The sequence below is a fragment of the Neoarius graeffei genome, chromosome 2 (genome assembly GCF_027579695.1).
Source record: "Neoarius graeffei isolate fNeoGra1 chromosome 2, fNeoGra1.pri, whole genome shotgun sequence".
Lineage (NCBI taxonomy): Eukaryota > Metazoa > Chordata > Actinopteri > Siluriformes > Ariidae > Neoarius > Neoarius graeffei.
Genome location: NC_083570.1, coordinates 17782554 through 17799862, shown reverse-complemented (window position 1 = coordinate 17799862; position 17309 = coordinate 17782554). Strand labels below are relative to the sequence as shown.

General features: G+C 46.9%; 1 protein-coding gene across 1 annotated transcript in view; it reads left to right on the top strand.

The window, feature by feature from the left end:
• Positions 1-17309, top strand: part of prkg3 (protein kinase cGMP-dependent 3) — a 54097-nt gene that overhangs the window by 21734 nt on the left and 15054 nt on the right. Inside the window, exons 14-15 of the mRNA XM_060913936.1 lie at positions 15315-15451; positions 17177-17266. Coding sequence (XP_060769919.1) covers positions 15315-15451; positions 17177-17266 — 227 coding nt within the window. The remainder of the gene's footprint in view (positions 1-15314; positions 15452-17176; positions 17267-17309) is intronic.

Sequence of the window (17309 nt, the reverse complement as noted above, 5' to 3'; positions counted from 1 at the left end):
CACTGCAAAATGCATATATACTATGTGTTGCTGTATCCTATATTTTTTGTATCCTATATTTTTTACAAAGTGTTGCATTGCAAAATAAAAAAAAGTAAGACACCTCTTATGGTCATTGGCTGTCCATCGCTAGCGATGATGACTGCTTCATTAGGATGTGCAGAAACATAGATGGGCCGCGAGGCCCGCACCAGAGCAACAGAGTCGCCTACAGTGGCAGCATGAATGGCCCAGCCGAGCCGCCACAGAATGTCTGGCCTTGTGAGCTCTCGCATACTATTCTCCTCTCCTAACAAAGCACCTTGCATGGTAAGGTAAGACAAACGATGTTGTGCCCCCATCGTGTTGTCTCTCTGGACCTCCAGACCTGATGCCAAGTGGTGCACAAAAGTGCCACAGACCTGACAGGTATGGAAGTCACCCCACAGTGACAACTGACTTGCTGAGTGATGCCATCCATTGGCCATTTGAGTGTCTCTTCCACATGCCATCTGGTGGTGTGCCATTGACCCTATTGGGTTCATCTGCCACGTTGCACTGAGAAGCGCCCTGCTGCCAGCGCCTTATTGGTGATGTACTATTTACCCCATAGCTGGAACCCTTTGTCAGAGAAGGCTTCGCTGGATTGGACATGTGCACTGTGACGATCCGTCTCCTTCCCCCTCTCTCCTGTGCTGAGTTGCGCGCAGTGTCAGAGCCTAATTAAGCACAGCTGACGGCAATTGACACTCAGCGGAACTCATGTTTTTTAAACAGCAGTCCTCACTCACTAGCAGGCAGAGCAGACACAGACACACCCACACACATTCACAGAGTACGGCATTACATTGAGCGAGTGAACCAAAAGTAAACCCTGGGAACATAAAACCCACAACTTGCACTTGGAATCCCGCTGTCGCCTACGGCTTACTGCCGCGATCGAATGCTGCTGGCCTGTGCAACCTCTCCCTTGACGAGTGGATCTATTGTCACCAGACCTGGATGGATCCAGAATCGAGGAGTCTGAAGAGTTGTGAGTTGAGAACTAGCTGAGCCCGTTTATTTGTTCATCTGCGCTGACTTCTGTTCCTCCAAGCATCAACAATAACTAAACCCTGCCATTGATTCATCAGATTCAACACATACAAGTCCATAAGCATACAATATACAAACACACAACACACTACACGCACTACACTACTGCCTTTTTTTTTTGGTTTTGAACTGAACTGAATTGACTTTTGCTTCCGATGGAACCTTTTGTTCCGGAGTTTTGAGTTGTGTGCATTGTGTTTCGTTTAGAGAAAATAATTTTATGTTGAATGCTTCTTTATTGAATACTTTTATTTGTTATTGGATAATTTTGTTACTTTTTAAATGAAATTAATTGAATATAAGGAACTGCGTTTGGATCTTCTCTTTCATAAGATCACGACCCTGATTTTTTTTCTGACGGTGTTTGGTTAAATATTATTTCATTAATTTAAACTTGCAGTTCCAAAACCAAACACCGTTACAGAAATGGCGCCCAACGTGGGGCCTGGCTGGTTGTGCTATCTTTCCAGGCCCTAGAACTGACTGAGGAAATAATTGGCTGCTTATTTACCTGCTTTTTGAGAATAACTGCTGCATTGAGTTTAATATGGAGTGACATTAGCACTAAAGTTGGAAATATTTGCTGTGTTTTTGAACCATTTATAGTGTGATTTGCACTTCTTGCTGTGACTTTGATGGACATTATTGCTGTGTTGTGCTTTGCTTGTTGGACTGATCAGCCGCCGTGCTGACTTGAATTGAACTCTTTGTAGTGCTGTGTTGGACTTTGAAAGACTATAAAGAAAAAAAAAACACACACTGTTGGTTTGGCATTGAGTTTACTGTGTGAATCACATTGACACATGTTAAACTGAGAGTGACTTTTTTTCTCATTCCATTGCTGCCGTGTCTTTCCATCACTGCCGTGTTTTTCAATTTGCTGTTGTGATATCCATTGCTGCTGTGTTTTCTGCTGCTGACCTGCATTGAACATTGTACATATTTATTGCCAATATTGTTATACATTTTGTGTGTGCATTATCATGGTTTTTTTTCCCACTGAGTCATCCACCAACATCATACTCAACCCTCCTGACATTGCTACACCTGTCACCTTTCAACACACAACAGTCCCTACATTTTCCCTTCTCAACCAAACAATCGCTGAAATGTCTGTGTCTCACTTGATCACTTCTTCAGTAACCTCACCTCAACCTGGTAATGTTCCCGTGTACTCCCATGCTGAAGAGGGAGCTATAACACAAACCACATTTACAACATCCAACATGTCCATGGCAAGTCCAATATCTGATGCAGACTTTCCCCTGCGATTGGACCTTCCCAGAACACTCCCCACACCAGGACGGGAGTTTGGACGTTTGGCAGAACGTGCCCATGATGGATGGGAAAACCTGAATCAATATATGAAGCAACATCAGAAAGACTTGAAAGATATGGGAAGAACAATACAAAGACACAGATTTCACATGGAGTCAAAATTGGAAGCACATACTACACAAACACAAGATCACTTTGTTCACCTCACAGCTGCTGTACTGGCCTCAAGGGAAACAATGGAGAAGGAGCTTGATTCTATTGTAAAGGCTATGAGGAAAATTGCCACAGATGAATGTGAGAAAATCAGAGTTACCACATCTGCTGAGCTCACTTTTAATCTAGAACAACTGCAGATTGAGCTCCAAAATGATTTTAAATCATCACAATCTGTCATAGCAGATATGCACACTAGGATGGTGACTCAAGGAGACCAACTGACTGAGTGTATGTCTTTAGTAAAAACCTTGACGGCTAAAGTTGACACTCTTTGTGATAAAGTGGACACTACCTTCAGAGACACCAGGAGGGCGATAGGGGAATTGCAAAGCAGGACTCCTCCTGACTCTCAGCCTTCCCCTCTACTAGTCAGACATTCATTTTCCCCACATACCACTCCTCACTCTGCTCCCGTGGTAGCTCCTAGCACACAATCAAGAATAGACCACATCAAACTGATGAAAGTTTTCCCTACATATGGAAGACCAGGAGATGATCCTGATCCTGTCCTTTACCTGTCCAAGTGCCAAGATTTCATTGCTTTACATCCTCTGACGGATGGTGACATTCTTGCCACCTTTCGCACCGTCTTACATGGCACGGCCAGAGATTGGTGGGAAATCACCCGCACCAAAGTTGCCACATGGGAAGAGTTTAAATCCTCCTTCTTGTCTGCTTTCCTTGCAGAAGATTACCAGGATGAACTAGCAGAGAGAGTACGCACCAAGAAACAACAGGATAAAGAACCAATCAGAGATTTTGCTTATTTTTATAGGGCACTGTGTACTAGATGGAACCCACAACTCACTGACTCTGACATTGTGAAGCTTATACTGAAAAATATAAAGCCTTACCTTGCCAGCCAACTTCGTGGACGTGTGAATGATGTGGATGAGCTTGTGCGTCTGGGCCACCAACTTGAGAGGGACCATGAGTTGCAGTTGGAACAAGAGCAGGCCATACAAAAGAAAAATAATCAACCACAGAAATTTTCAACCCCTGTGCAGCAGGTGGCGCGACCACCTCTTTTGTGTTGGCGATGCCAAGGTTCTCACAGTCCTGGTTCCTGTCCACGACACAACTCTTCTGTGCCCCCTACTAGCTCACGTCAACAAGCTAAACATAAGCCTAATCAGAAACAGGGTGGAACTTCAACTAACACATTATCTGCTATTGCGGCTAAGAAGACTCAAAAGGTACTCACCTCCATTCCTGCTGCTGCCACAGATCCACCATTCCCACTTGCTCCACAACAACTAATTGTGCCTATAAGCATTGGGTTCTGGTATGGGAAAGCAATTTTAGACACGGGTGCCAGTTACACATTGATTCATGAATACCTCTGGTCAGACTTGCTACACTCCACAGACCTCAAAGCATGGACACAAGGCCCACTGTATTTGGCTAATGGGGAAGCTGCAATACCACTTGGCTGGACTGATCTCAGTATCACTCTGCATGGAACCACAACTGACTTGCCAGTAGCTGTGCTTCCATCTGAAGCACTGGCATATGGTATTGTGTTGGGGCTTGACTTCATTTTCCACAGTCAAATACAATTAAATGTCACTGACAACTCTTACACCTTCAAGACAAATCCCTCCGTTTTCTTCCACTTCCAGCCCGGTAATGCATCATGGCAAGAGCTGCACAAGAAGAATGTCAAAGCCTGCTACCCTGATCAACTCTCGCTCCTTAGTTCCATCCCACCACCTCTGCTTTCTTTGGAGCCAGAACGTCTGAATGTACAAGAATACATTGACCAAGCTGTCTCTAATGCTGAAGTACATGATTTTGGGAAACTTCAGTTACGGGAACTTCTGCAAGGCAATCCCCAAGTTTGTACCCACAACATTGGGAAAACCGAGGTGTTGCAACACCACATTTACACTATCACAAATATACCAGTCAAACAGAGACCCTACCAGATGTCACCAGTAAAACAGGCCATCGTGAAGGACCACATTCAGGAGATGTTGTCGGCTGGCATCATCGAACCATCTCACTCCGGCTGGTCTTCTCCCGTGGTACTGGTGCCTAAAAAAGGTGGAGGGCATAGATTCTGTATTGACTACAGGAAACTTAATGCCTTGACAGAAAATGACGTCTTTCCATTGCCGAACATCTCGGAAATCCTCGAATCTCTGGCAGGCTCAACCATCTTTTCCACCATTGATCTAAATAGCGGCTACTGGCAGGTTGCTATGAGCCCTGACAGCAAAGCAAAGACTGCTTTCATCACAACATCAGGCCTTTACCATTTTAACGTCATGCCTTTCGGTCTTAAGAACGCTCCTGCCACTTTTCAGCGTTTGATGGAGGCTGTCTTGAAAAATCTACGTGGAAAATGCTGTCTAGTATACCTTGACGACATAATTTGTTACTCTGTCTCTGAGTCTCAACATTTTGACCACCTCCAAGAAGTGTTTAACTGCCTTCGCTGTGCAGGACTGACCCTTAACTTAAAGAAGAGCCGTTTCTGTTTGAAGGAGGTCAAGTTCCTTGGCCATATTGTGAGTGCTGCTGGTGTCACAGCTGATCCAGATAAGGTGTCTGCCATCCTTTCTTACCCGGTCCCACAAAACCTCAAGGATGTTCAACGGTTTCTTGGACTGTCTGGGTGGTACCACCGTTTTGTCAAAGGATTCTCACAGATTGCTGAACCCTTGAACAACCTGAAAAGGAAGGGACAAAGTTTTGTGTGGACGGCAGAATGTCAGCAGTCCTTTGACCACTTAAAAACATGTCTAACATCTCCACCGGTGTTGGGCCACCCAAACCCTGACTTACACTTTGTGGTCTACACTGATGCAAGTGAGACTGGATTGGGTGCTGTTCTAACCCAGAAGACTACACCTGACTCGGAACAAGTAATTGCTTATGCGAGCAGAACTTTGAGCAAAGCAGAGAAAAACTACTCAGTGACAGAAAAAGAGTGCTTGGCAGTACTTTGGGCACTTGAGAGATGGCAATATTATCTTGAGCCAAAGATCTTCACAATTGTCACTGACCATGCTGCTCTGCAATGGGTCCTTTCATCCACCAAGACCTCTAGTCGGCTGTTGCGGTGGGCGCTTAGACTACAGAAGTTTGACTTCATTGTTGAATACAGGAAGGGAAAACTCAATGTGGTCCCTGACGCCCTGTCCCGCGTTCCACCTTCTGCGGGTTGTCTAGCCACAGTGCAAACTGAGCCTGACCGTTTCCTATTGTCTGCCGATGTTCTCTGGGAAGAGCAGCACAAAGATCCAACAATTACAACAGTCTTCAAAGCATTGGCTGAAGGAGATGAGCAGCATTTGGATAAATTCACTGTCTCTGAGGACAAGGTATACCGGAAAATCTACACAAAAGATGGTAAAATACATCATCGTGTATACATACCTGAGTCACTCATAGATACCTTGTTCCAAGCATACCATGCCAGCCCTCTGAGTGGTCACCTAGGGATCTATAAAACATACAAAAGATTGTATGATGTCGCCTATTGGCCAGGTATGTGGTCAGACCTAAAAAAACGTGTTGCCAGCTGCCTGACCTGTCAAACAGTTAAGTCTGACAATAGAAAGCCCTCTGGCAAGCTTCAGCAGATTGAAGTGAAGCGACCAAATGAGATGCTAGGTGTGGACATCATGGGACCTTTTCCTTGCAGTACTGAGAGGAATGAGTATCTGCTGGTGTTTGTGGACTACTACACCCGGTGGGTGGAACTCTTCCCAATCCGATCAGCCACAGCACAGACTATAGCAAAGCTTTTCCGTAAAGAAATGCTTACTAGATGGGGAGTACCGGATTTCCTGTTGTCAGACAGAGGATCCCAGTTTGTTTCTGCACTATTTCAGGAATTGTGTCAGAACTGGGCAGTCACACCTAAGCTCACCACTGCTTATCATCCACAGACGAACATGACCGAAAGAGTGAATAGGAACCTTAAGGCAATGATTTCGTCTTTTATAGCTGAGAATCATAAAAAGTGGGACAATTATCTTCCGGAGTTCCGCTTTGCCCTTAATTCCTCGGTCCATGAGACCACTGGCCTCACTCCGGCAGAACTACAGCTCGGAAGAAAACTGCAGAGTCCGATGGATAAAGTACTGTCTGGCACAGATTTGTCCCCAGATGACTCTTGTTATGATGTTGTAAATCACCTCAAAGACCTACAACAGAAAATCGAGAAAAGCAGTCAGAAAGCAAAACAAAGACAACTCAGAAATTACAATAAACACAGGAGAGACGTTACTTACGAACCGAAGGATCGAGTCTGGGTTCGAAACCACCCTCAATCTTCTGCAGCACGTCACTTTTCTGCCAAGTTGGCTCCAAGATGGAAGGGACCATACAGAATTGTCCGGCAGCTAGGCCCTGTGAATTTCCAGGTGGTGCAGGAGGAGACTGGAGAGGACCTCTGCACAGTTCATGTGCACAACCTTAAGCCATGCTTCCCAACGGCAGCAGAGGTGGATGCTCGTGAGAGGGAGGGTCTTCGGAAAATCTTTGAGGAATCATCGGATGAAGAAGACTTCCCTGGGTTCGCAGAATGAACCACAACCTTTGGTCATTCTTCCACGGGGGGGAGAATGTGACGATCCGTCTCCTTCCCCCTCTCTCCTGTGCTGAGTTGCGCGCAGTGTCAGAGCCTAATTAAGCACAGCTGACGGCAATTGACACTCAGCGGAACTCATGTTTTTTAAACAGCAGTCCTCACTCACTAGCAGGCAGAGCAGACACAGACGCATACACACCCACACACATTCACAGAGTACGGCATTACATTGAGCGAGTGAACCAAAAGTAAACCCTGGGAACATAAAACCCACAACTTGCACTTGGAATCCCGCTGTCGCCTACGGCTTACTGCCGCGATCGAATGCTGCTGGCCTGTGCAACCTCTCCCTTGACGAGTGGATCTATTGTCACCAGACCTGGATGGATCCAGAATCGAGGAGTCTGAAGAGTTGTGAGTTGAGAACTAGCTGAGCCCGTTTATTTGTTCATCTGCGCTGACTTCTGTTCCTCCAAACATCAACAATAACTAAACCCTGCCATTGATTCATCAGATTCAACACATACAAGTCCATAAGCATACAATATACAAACACACAACACACTACACGCACTACACTACTGCCTTTTTTTTTTGGTTTTGAACTGAACTGAATTGACTTTTGCTTCCGATGGAACCTTTTGTTCCGGAGTTTTGAGTTGTGTGCATTGTGTTTCGTTTAGAGAAAAAATTTTTATGTTGAATGCTTCTTTATTGAATACTTTTATTTGTTATTGGATAATTTTGTTACTTTTTAAATGAAATTAATTGAATATAAGGAACTGCGTTTGGATCTTCTCTTTCATAAGATCACGACCCTGATTTTTTTTCTGACGGTGTTTGGTTAAATATTATTTCATTAATTTAAACTTGCAGTTCCAAAACCAAACACCGTTACAGCACCATATGCAAGACAGCTGCATTCCCAAATACCTGTTGTATGGGGAACTTGCATTGGGGCGACACTCAGTGGGCCATCCAGTTCTCTGCTTCAAAGATGTATGTAAGCATGACATGAAGCTGACTGACATCGACCCTGACAGATGGGAACAATTGTCTTGCGATAGGAGAAGCTGGTGCCATGCAGTCTGCTCTGGAGTCAAGAAGGGAGAGGAGAGCCACAACCAGCAGTTGGAAGACAAGAGGAGAAGTCAGAAGCAGAGGCAATGGGAGCAGGCCCTCAACCCACGATCCAACTTCATCTGTGTCAACTGTGGAAGGGACTGCCATGCAAGAATTGGACTTCTGAGCCATTTTCAATGCTGCTCCCAAGTAGACTGATGACCAGCCAAGGCACTACCATCACCTCTCGAGATGGATGGATGCCAACAGCATCATCATTTATCCCATAGCTGAAACCCAGGCAGGTGCTACCACTCTGGGTCAGAGCAGACCTGGGAGCAATGGTGATTCAGGGGTAGCCCCACTTTCCCCAAAACTCAAGACCTCCCGGACCTGAGACTCACCACCAGTTGCAATTTAAAGTCATACCCAGGACTAATCCTCTTACAGTAAATATTGTAACACCAAATACAGTAAACCTGAAATTCAGCTATATGTGCAACATACTGTAAAAGAAAAATGCATTACAACCAATTACTGAAAATATATTACATTCAGGGGCGGCATGGTGGTGTGGTGGTTAGCGCTGTCGCCTCACAGCAAGAAGGTCCGGGTTCGAGCCCCATGGTCGGCGAGGGCCTTTCTGTGCGGAGTTTGCATGTTCTCCCCGTGTCCGCATGGGTTTCCTCCGGGTGCTCCGGTTTCCCCCACAGTCCAAAGACATGCAGGTTAGGTTAACTGGTGACTCTAAATTGACCGTAGGTGTGAATGTGAGTGTGAATGGTTGTCTGTGTCTATGTGTCAGCCCTGTGATGACCTGGCGACTTGTCCAGGGTGTACCCCGCCTTTCGCCCATAGTCAGCTGGGATAGGCTCCAGCTTGCCTGCAACCCTGTAGAACAGGATAAAGTGGCTAGAGATAATGAGATGAGATGAGACATTACATTCAATACCAAAAATGCCAAAAAGCAAGCTTTCACTGTATACGTAAATTTGCACATACTGTATATTGTCCATCAGTGTCTCAAAGGTACACTACTGGCCTGGCCTAATCCATCCTTTCCTCTACATTTGGCCATAAATTTTCTTCATAATCACACCGAATGCTTTCTCCTGCCATACACTGAGGAAAAAAAAATCTCTTAAAGTGCCTTATCCAGTCCTGGATGTCCTCCACTGTTATTTCCATACAACCAGCAGTCATTGCACCTAAAAGGGACATTTGGCCTCTAGAGGTCGCCACTGTGTCCTGTGTTTTGTGTTGGTGTTGATTGCCTGTTTTCATTAGTGTCACCTGTTTCCAATTTATTTTGTGTATTTATACCCCCTGAGTTCAGTCCTCTTGTCACGGAGTCTTTGTGCTGTTATGTTTAGCTCCAGTTACCTCTGTTCTGTGTTCCTTGCTGTTGTCTCTTTGGCTTTGCACTTTGCTTTTCTTTTTGGACTTTTTGGACTTTGTGTTTACTGTTTTTTGATCTTCTGAGCGTTGGTATTTTGCCTTTTCTTTTCTAGTTTTTTGCTTTTGTATTTAACTTTGACCTTTTGGATTTTTTATTTTTCCCTTCATCTTCTGAGCGTTTTTTGGATTATATTTTTGTTTGGACTGTAAATATTGTAAATAAAACTTTTTGATACTTTTCTACTTCCGCCTCACGCCTCTGCACTTGAGTCATCCCCCTGGTGGCCTAGTGGGGGTTTGCTGGATTATCACACCAACGAACCAGATTCGAATCCCAGCAAAACCCTAACAGAAAGACTCCGTCATGACCGACTCAGCAGAGGCTGCTTCAACTGTCTACCCGGCCAACCTTCAGGGAATTATGGCAGCTTTGACACGCTATGTAGCGCTCATGGACGAACGCTCACCAGCCAACGTGAGGCCCTTGCTCGCCACGAGGAACTGCTTCAGCAAATTGGGAAAACCCTGGCACAGCTGACACCTCTGCCTGCATCTCCTGATCCAGCTCCTGCTCCAGTGCCTCCCGCCACACTGTCTCCTTCACCTAGCGAACCCAGCCTTCCTGGACCACAGAGGTATGACGGCAAGCACGGTGAGTGCCGGGAGTTCCTTACCCAGTGCCAACTCACCTTTGAGCTCCAGCCTACCACCTACACTACGGATCACGACAAGATCGCCTTTGTGATAACCTTGTTAGCTGGTAAGGCACGAGCTTGGGCAACAGCTATCTGGCAGAGATGGGGACCCGAGTGCTCTGATTTTGAACTATTTACTGAAGAGATGCTTCGGGTCTTCGACCAGGCGGACATCAGTACTGACGCAGCCAGAAAGCTCATGTCCATCCGGCAAGGAGGAAGCGTCGCAGATTACGCCATCTCGTTCCGGACGCTCGCAGCAGTAAGTGGATGGAACGAGACTGCCCTGGTGTCAGCCTTCCACCATGGTCTGTCTGACCCCATCAAGGATGGCCTGGCCTCTATTGGATGCCCAAGTGACCTCGAAACTCTCATCTCACATTCTACTCGTCTGGACAACAGGATGAGAGAACGCCGCCAAGTACTGAGCCCCCCCAGCCTCCCTACCTCTACCTGGAGCCCGTCTACCTCCTCCAGTGACTGTCCAGAACCCATGCAAGTGGGTCGTACTCGCCTCTCCGCATCTGAGAGGGAGCGCAGAAGGAGGGACAAGTGCTGCATCTACTGTGGCAAGCCTGGTCACTTCCGAGCATCATGTCCCGAACTCTCGGGAAAAGGACTGCCCCGTCCAGCTGAGGGAGGGTTGTGACGGGGCCTACCCTCTCTCCCGGACTCCCTGGCCAAGGAATCTACATCCCGGTCTCCATCTCCTGGGGTGAGTCTGTCCACTCTTGTCAAGATTTGTTAGACTCAGGGGCGGCTGGGAACTTTATGGATATTCACTTCGCCCAAAGTATCGATGTCCCGACTGCACCTCTTGAAGTCCCACTGTCTGTGTCTGCCCTCGATGGCCAAGCGTTAGGTGATGGAAGAGTCACCCAAGTTACTTCTCCAGTCTTCCTCCAGTCTCAAGGTCACAAGGAAGAAATATCCCTGCACCTGATTCCTTCACCTGAGTTCCCAGTTATTCTAGGCCTTCCTTGGCTTACTCGCCACAACCCTCGCATAGACTGGGTAACAAGCCAGGTTGTGGAATGGGGCCCTGCATGCCATGCCTCTTGTCTGCTCTCTAGCTCTCCTGTGTCTCCTGCCGAGCCCCCTGATCTCACCGAGTTATCTCAAGTTCCCACAGAGTACTGGGATCTCAAGGAGGTCTTCAGCAAGAGCAGGGCCGCTGCTCTTCCTCCGCACCGGGCCTACGACTGTGCCATCGACTTGCTCCCTGGGACTACCCCTCCTCGTGGCAGACTGTTTTCACTCTCTCAGCCAGAATGCAAGGCCATGGAGGAATACCTCAAAGACACCCTGGTCTCTGGGTTCATTCGACCCTCCACCTCACCTGCTGGTGCCGGCTTCTTCTTTGTTGGCAAGAAGGATGGGGGGCTCCGACCATGTATTGACTACAGGGGCCTGAACAAGATCACTGTGCGCAACCGATATCCCCTTCCGCTGATGTCCACAGCTTTCGACCTGCTCCAAGGCGCCACCGTCTTCACCAAGTTGGACCTATGGAACGCATACCACCTCATCCGTATCCGACAGGGAGACGAGTGGAAGACTGCCTTGAACACCCCGTCTGGGCACTACGAATACCAGGTGATGCCCTTCGGACTCACCAATGCACCAGCTGTTTTTCAGGCCCTAATCAACGACGTCTTGAGGGACATGATTAACCTGTACGTTTTTGTCTACCTCGACGACATCCTTATCTTTTCCAAGACCATGCAGGAGCACTGCCACCATGTCCGCCAGGTTCTCCAGAGGCTGCTACAGAACAATCTGTTCGCCAAGGCCCAGAAATGCGAATTTCATGTTCTCGAGGTCTCCTTTCTGGGTTTTATTGTACGGACAGGCCAACTCCAAATGGACCCAGCCAAGACCCTGGCCGTCGGAGACTGGCCCACTCCCAAGTCCGTCAAAGAGGTTCAGCAGTTCTTAGGATTTGCTAACTTCTACCGCAAGTTTATCAGGAACTTTAGTTCTGTAGCAGCACCCATGTTGGACCTCATCAAAGGGACAGGTGGATCTTATGTCTGGTCTCCTCAGGTGGAAAAGGCGTTCAAATACCTCAAGGACCGCTTCTGCACGGCACCCATTCTGGTCCTCCTGGACACCTCCCAACCATTCATCGTGGAGGTGGACGCCTCGGACAGTGGTGTCGGCGCGGTCCTCTCTCAACGTTCGGAAGGAAAGCTGCACCCCTGTGCTTACTTCTCCCACCGCCTGAGTCCTGCAGAGTCCCGGTACGATGTGGGGGATCGAGAACTGCTAGCGGTCAAATTGGCCCTTGAGGAGTGGAGGCACTGGCTGGAGGGAGCGCAACATCCATTCCTGGTTTGGACTGACCACAAGAACCTGGAGTACCTCCAGCAAGCCAAGAGACTGAACCCACGACAGGCTAGGTGGGCCCTGTTTTTCAGTCGGTTTGACTTCACCCTCTCGTACCGCCCCAGCTCCAAGAACACCAAACCTGACACACTGTCCAGGCTGTTCTCTGCCACTAACAGGGAGCGTGAAGTCGGGCCTATTATCCCTGTGTCCTGGATTGTGGCCCCTGTCCGCTGGGATATTGAGGAGGCCGTCCAACGAGCCCAACACCAGGACCCCGGTCCTGGGACAGGGCCACCAGGCCTCTTGTATGTCCCACATCAAGCCCGGGCCAAGGTTCTCCAGTGGGGTCACTCTTCCCCTCTTACCACCCACCCGGGAGCTCGGAGGACCCTGGACTTCCTGAAAAGACACTTCTGGTGGCCTAACATGGAGAAGGAAGTAAAGTCATTTGTCCTGTCCTGTGAGGTTTGCACCAGAACCAAGAACCCGCGACAGCGTCCCCAGGGTCTCCTGCATCCTCTGACCATTCCCCGGCGTCCCTGGTCCCACGTGGCAGTCGACTTCATCATGGGTCTCCCTGAGTCTCAAGGTAACACTGTCATTTTGGTTATAGTCGACAGATTCTCGAAGGCCTGCCGCTTCATACCACTGTGCAAACTCCCTTCTGCTCTTGAAACAGCCAAACTTATTTTTAATCATGTCTTCCGAGTCTTTGGTCTCCCACAGGACATCGTCTCAGACCGAGGGCCACAGTTCTCCTCCCGAGTGTGGCATGGGTTCTGCAAGGTTATCGGAGCCACTGCCAGCCTCTCCTCTGGGTTTCACCCACAGTCCCATGGTCAGACGTAGAGGCTCAACCAGGACCTGGAAACCACCCTGCGAGGCCTGGCTATGGATAACCCGACATCGTGGAGCACCTGGCTGCCATGGGCAGAGTACGCCCACAACACCCTGCAGTCATCGGCCACCAAGCTGTCGCCATTCCAGTGCCAATTTGGGTTCCAGCCACCTCTGTTCCTGGACCAGGAGGAGGACGCGGGGGTGCCCTCAGTCAACCAATATGTGAGACGGTGTCGCAAGACCTGGAGCAAGGTCAGGAAGACCCTCATCCAGACCTCCAGAACCAACCAGACTCAGGCCAACCGCCATAGAAGACCTGCCCACGCTTTTCGCCCTGGGTAGCGGGTTTGGCTGTCCACTAAGGACCTTCCGCTGTGGGTGGAGAACCGCAAGCTTGCTCCTCGCTACATTGGCCCCTTCAAGGTGGTGTGCAGGGTGAACCCTGTCTCCTACTGGCTCCAGTTGCCCCGGACTCTGAGGATCAACCCCACATTCCATGTTTCCCTGTTGCGGCCCGTACTGACGTCCACGTATGCCCCTGCCCCTAGGAACCCCCCACCCCCGCGCATCTTCCAGGGTCAGACTGTGTTCACCGTGCATCGCCTGCTTGACTCCCGCCGGGTCCGCGGCGGGCTGCAATATCTTGTGGACTGGGAGGTCTATGGTCCTGAGGAGCGCTGCTGGGTTCCCGCTCGGGACGTCTTAGATAAAGAACTGTGTCGGGACTTCCATTCGGCCCATCCGGATCGCCCTGGGAACGTCAGGAGACGCTCCTAGAGGGGGGGTCCTGTTAGGACTGGGACTGTTTTGGCCTCTAGAGGCCGCTGTTATTTCCTGTTTTTTGTCTATGTTTGTTTTGGCCTCTAGATGTCGCCACTGTGTCCTGTGTTTTGTGTTGGTGTTGATTGCCTGTTTTCATTAGTGTCACCTGTTTCCAATTTATTTTGTGTATTTATACCCCCTGAGTTCAGTCCTCTTGTCACGGAGTCTTTTTGCTGTTATGTTTAGCTCCAGTTACCTCTGTTCTGTGTTCCTTGCCGTTGTCTCTTTGGTTTTGCACTTTGCTTTTCTTTTTGGACTTTTTGGACTTTGTGTTTACTGTTTTTTGATCTTCTGATCGTTGGTATTTTGCCTTTTCTTTTCTAGTTTTTTACTTTTGTATTTAACTTTGACCTTTTGGATTTTTTATTTTTCCCTTCATCTTCTGAGCATTTTTTGGATTATATTTTTGTTTGGACTGTAAATATTGTAAATAAACTTTTTGATACTTTTCTACTTCTGCCTCACGCCTCTGCACTTGAGTCATACCCCTGGTAGCCTAGTGGGGGTTTGCTGGATTATCACACCAACGAACCAGGTTCGAATCCCAGCCAAACCCTAACAACAATATTGAGCCAAAGACACCATGTCAAATCACAGTAATACTACTGTATACACATCAATCAGATGCCTTTAGTTAGAATACTGTATAGTACCTGTTGGTTTACCTGTATTTATGAGATTTCATTACAGCTGCCCACCTTTGTAGGATTCAAGTTGAAATTTTCTAATAGCTCCAAGTTGACAAATATTGACTGAAGTTTCACAGAATGGTGGAATTTGTCAACATTTGGTTGGTGATTGATGCTAAGTGTAATTATAGTCCACAAGAGCCTTTTCTGAGGGATGGAACAACACATCTGAGGAAAATGTTCATATTCTTCATATTATTTTCTCCATTTTATTCCTTTACCTTGGCTGTATGAAGGCTACAAGCCTACTACTTATGGCTATCAGTGATTCAACAGTATGTCTGGTGTATATATTTCCTGAACCACTTGTAAGCATCTCACAGTTCCATCTTGTTCATTAAGCGTATTGCAACCTATATTTCACAGGTAACCACGCTGCATCATGGGAAATACTATGCCCTGAAAAAGATCAGCAAAAAGATCATAGTACAGAAGAGGCAGGAACAACATGTGCTGTTTGAGAAGAGGCTCCTGCTGGACATTGAGTGTGACTTCATTGTCAGGTAAGCTTTGATTTCTAAAAGCCTGACCTTTTAAATGTGCACATCACCATGGGTGCAGATAGAGGGGGGGGACGGGGGGGGGGGGGGTGATTCGTCCCACCCACATTTAAATTCACCTTGTTCAGTCCCCCCCACTTATAGGGAGGAAAAAAACATCTATGCTGTCTTTCTTTGCATAAGGCAAACCTCACGGAAAAATCAAAAGACTAATTACCATTCAGTTTATTGAGGTGCACAGCAGTACATACATAGTTGCAACTGCGCAGACTGCACAGGTTGTGAGCTCGAGCTTGGTTGCTATGGTTACCCACAAGTTTGACAGGCATATCGGGGACAGCTCCTCCTAGTTCAGGACCCCAACACGGCATGATGAAGGGTGCCAAAAGGCAGAAAACGATTGCATCGTTTAAAAAAAAAATGACTGTAAGTAAACTGTGCCTTACTTTATCATATCACCTTGCAATTTTTTGATAGTCTGTTCAAAGTAATGTCGTAGTGAAAGTAAAATTGTACGGAGTAGAGATGCCTTTCTGGTAGCCTCCTTCTTTCGGTGGTAGCCTGTAGATACAGTGCTCAGAAGGCAGTTTTAATGTTTAATCTGGCGTTCCCTGCCATAATTTCAGCGAGCATATTGTTTCATAAGGAAACTTTGCGAAGAGTTGTTGACTGACTGCCGCTCACGCAACACACAGGCATAGTTAGAAAGTCAGGATGCACTGGTTTACACTTTACACACACACACATAGCCCAGCCTCTCGCTATGTTTAACAGTTGGAACTTAGCGGTTTTAAAACTAGTTTTGCAGTTTTGCAATTTCTGTGCGTGATGATAATGTGTAAACTTTGGATTTCCATAGGCTATGTTAAAATGTTATCATTGTCCTGGCCTGCAGGTAGTTCCTGGTGATGGCAGTGAGGGAGGTGAAATAACATGTATGCACACTACCGTTCAAAAGTTTGGGGTCACCCAGACAATTTTGTTTTCCATGAAAAGTCACACTTTTATTTACCACCATAAGTTGTAAAATGAATAGAAAATATAGTCAAGACATTTTTCTGGCCATTTTGAGCATTTAATCGACCCCACAAATGTGATGCTCCAGAAACTCAATCTGCTCAAAGGAAGGTCAGTTTTATAGCTTCTCTAAAGAGCTAAACTGTTTTCAGCTGTGCTAACATGATTGTACAAGGGTTTTCTAATCCTCCATTAGCCTTCTGAGGCAATGAGCAAACACACTGTACCATTAGAACACTGGAGTGATAGTTGCTGGAAATGGGCCTCTATACACCTATGGAGATATTGCACCAAAAACCAGACATTTGCAGCTAGAATAGTCATTTACCACATTAGCAATGTATAGAATGTATTTCTGATTAGTTTAACGTGATCTTCATTGAAAAGAACAGTGCTTTTCTTTCAAAAATAAGGAAATTTCAAAGTGACCCCAAACTTTTGAACGGTAGTGTACATGGCAAGTAGACGCTCTTATCCAGAGCGATGTATTGATATATATATATACACACACACACACACACACACATATATATATATATATATATATATATATATATATATATATATATATATATATATATATATATACACACACAAAATGGAATCATTTGCTGACAGCTCAGTCCCCCCCAGTTCAAAAATCCTATCTGCGCCCCCTGCACATCACTGCTATCACCCCAAGCTAAGTTAACTGTACATCTTCTATTTTAGGCTCCATGGCACTTTTAGAGACTCCCGCTACATCTATATGGTCATGGACTTCTGCTCAGGGGGTGAGATCTGGACCAAACTAAAAGAAGTGTAATTATTCTATTCTATTCTATTCTATTCTATTCTATTCTAT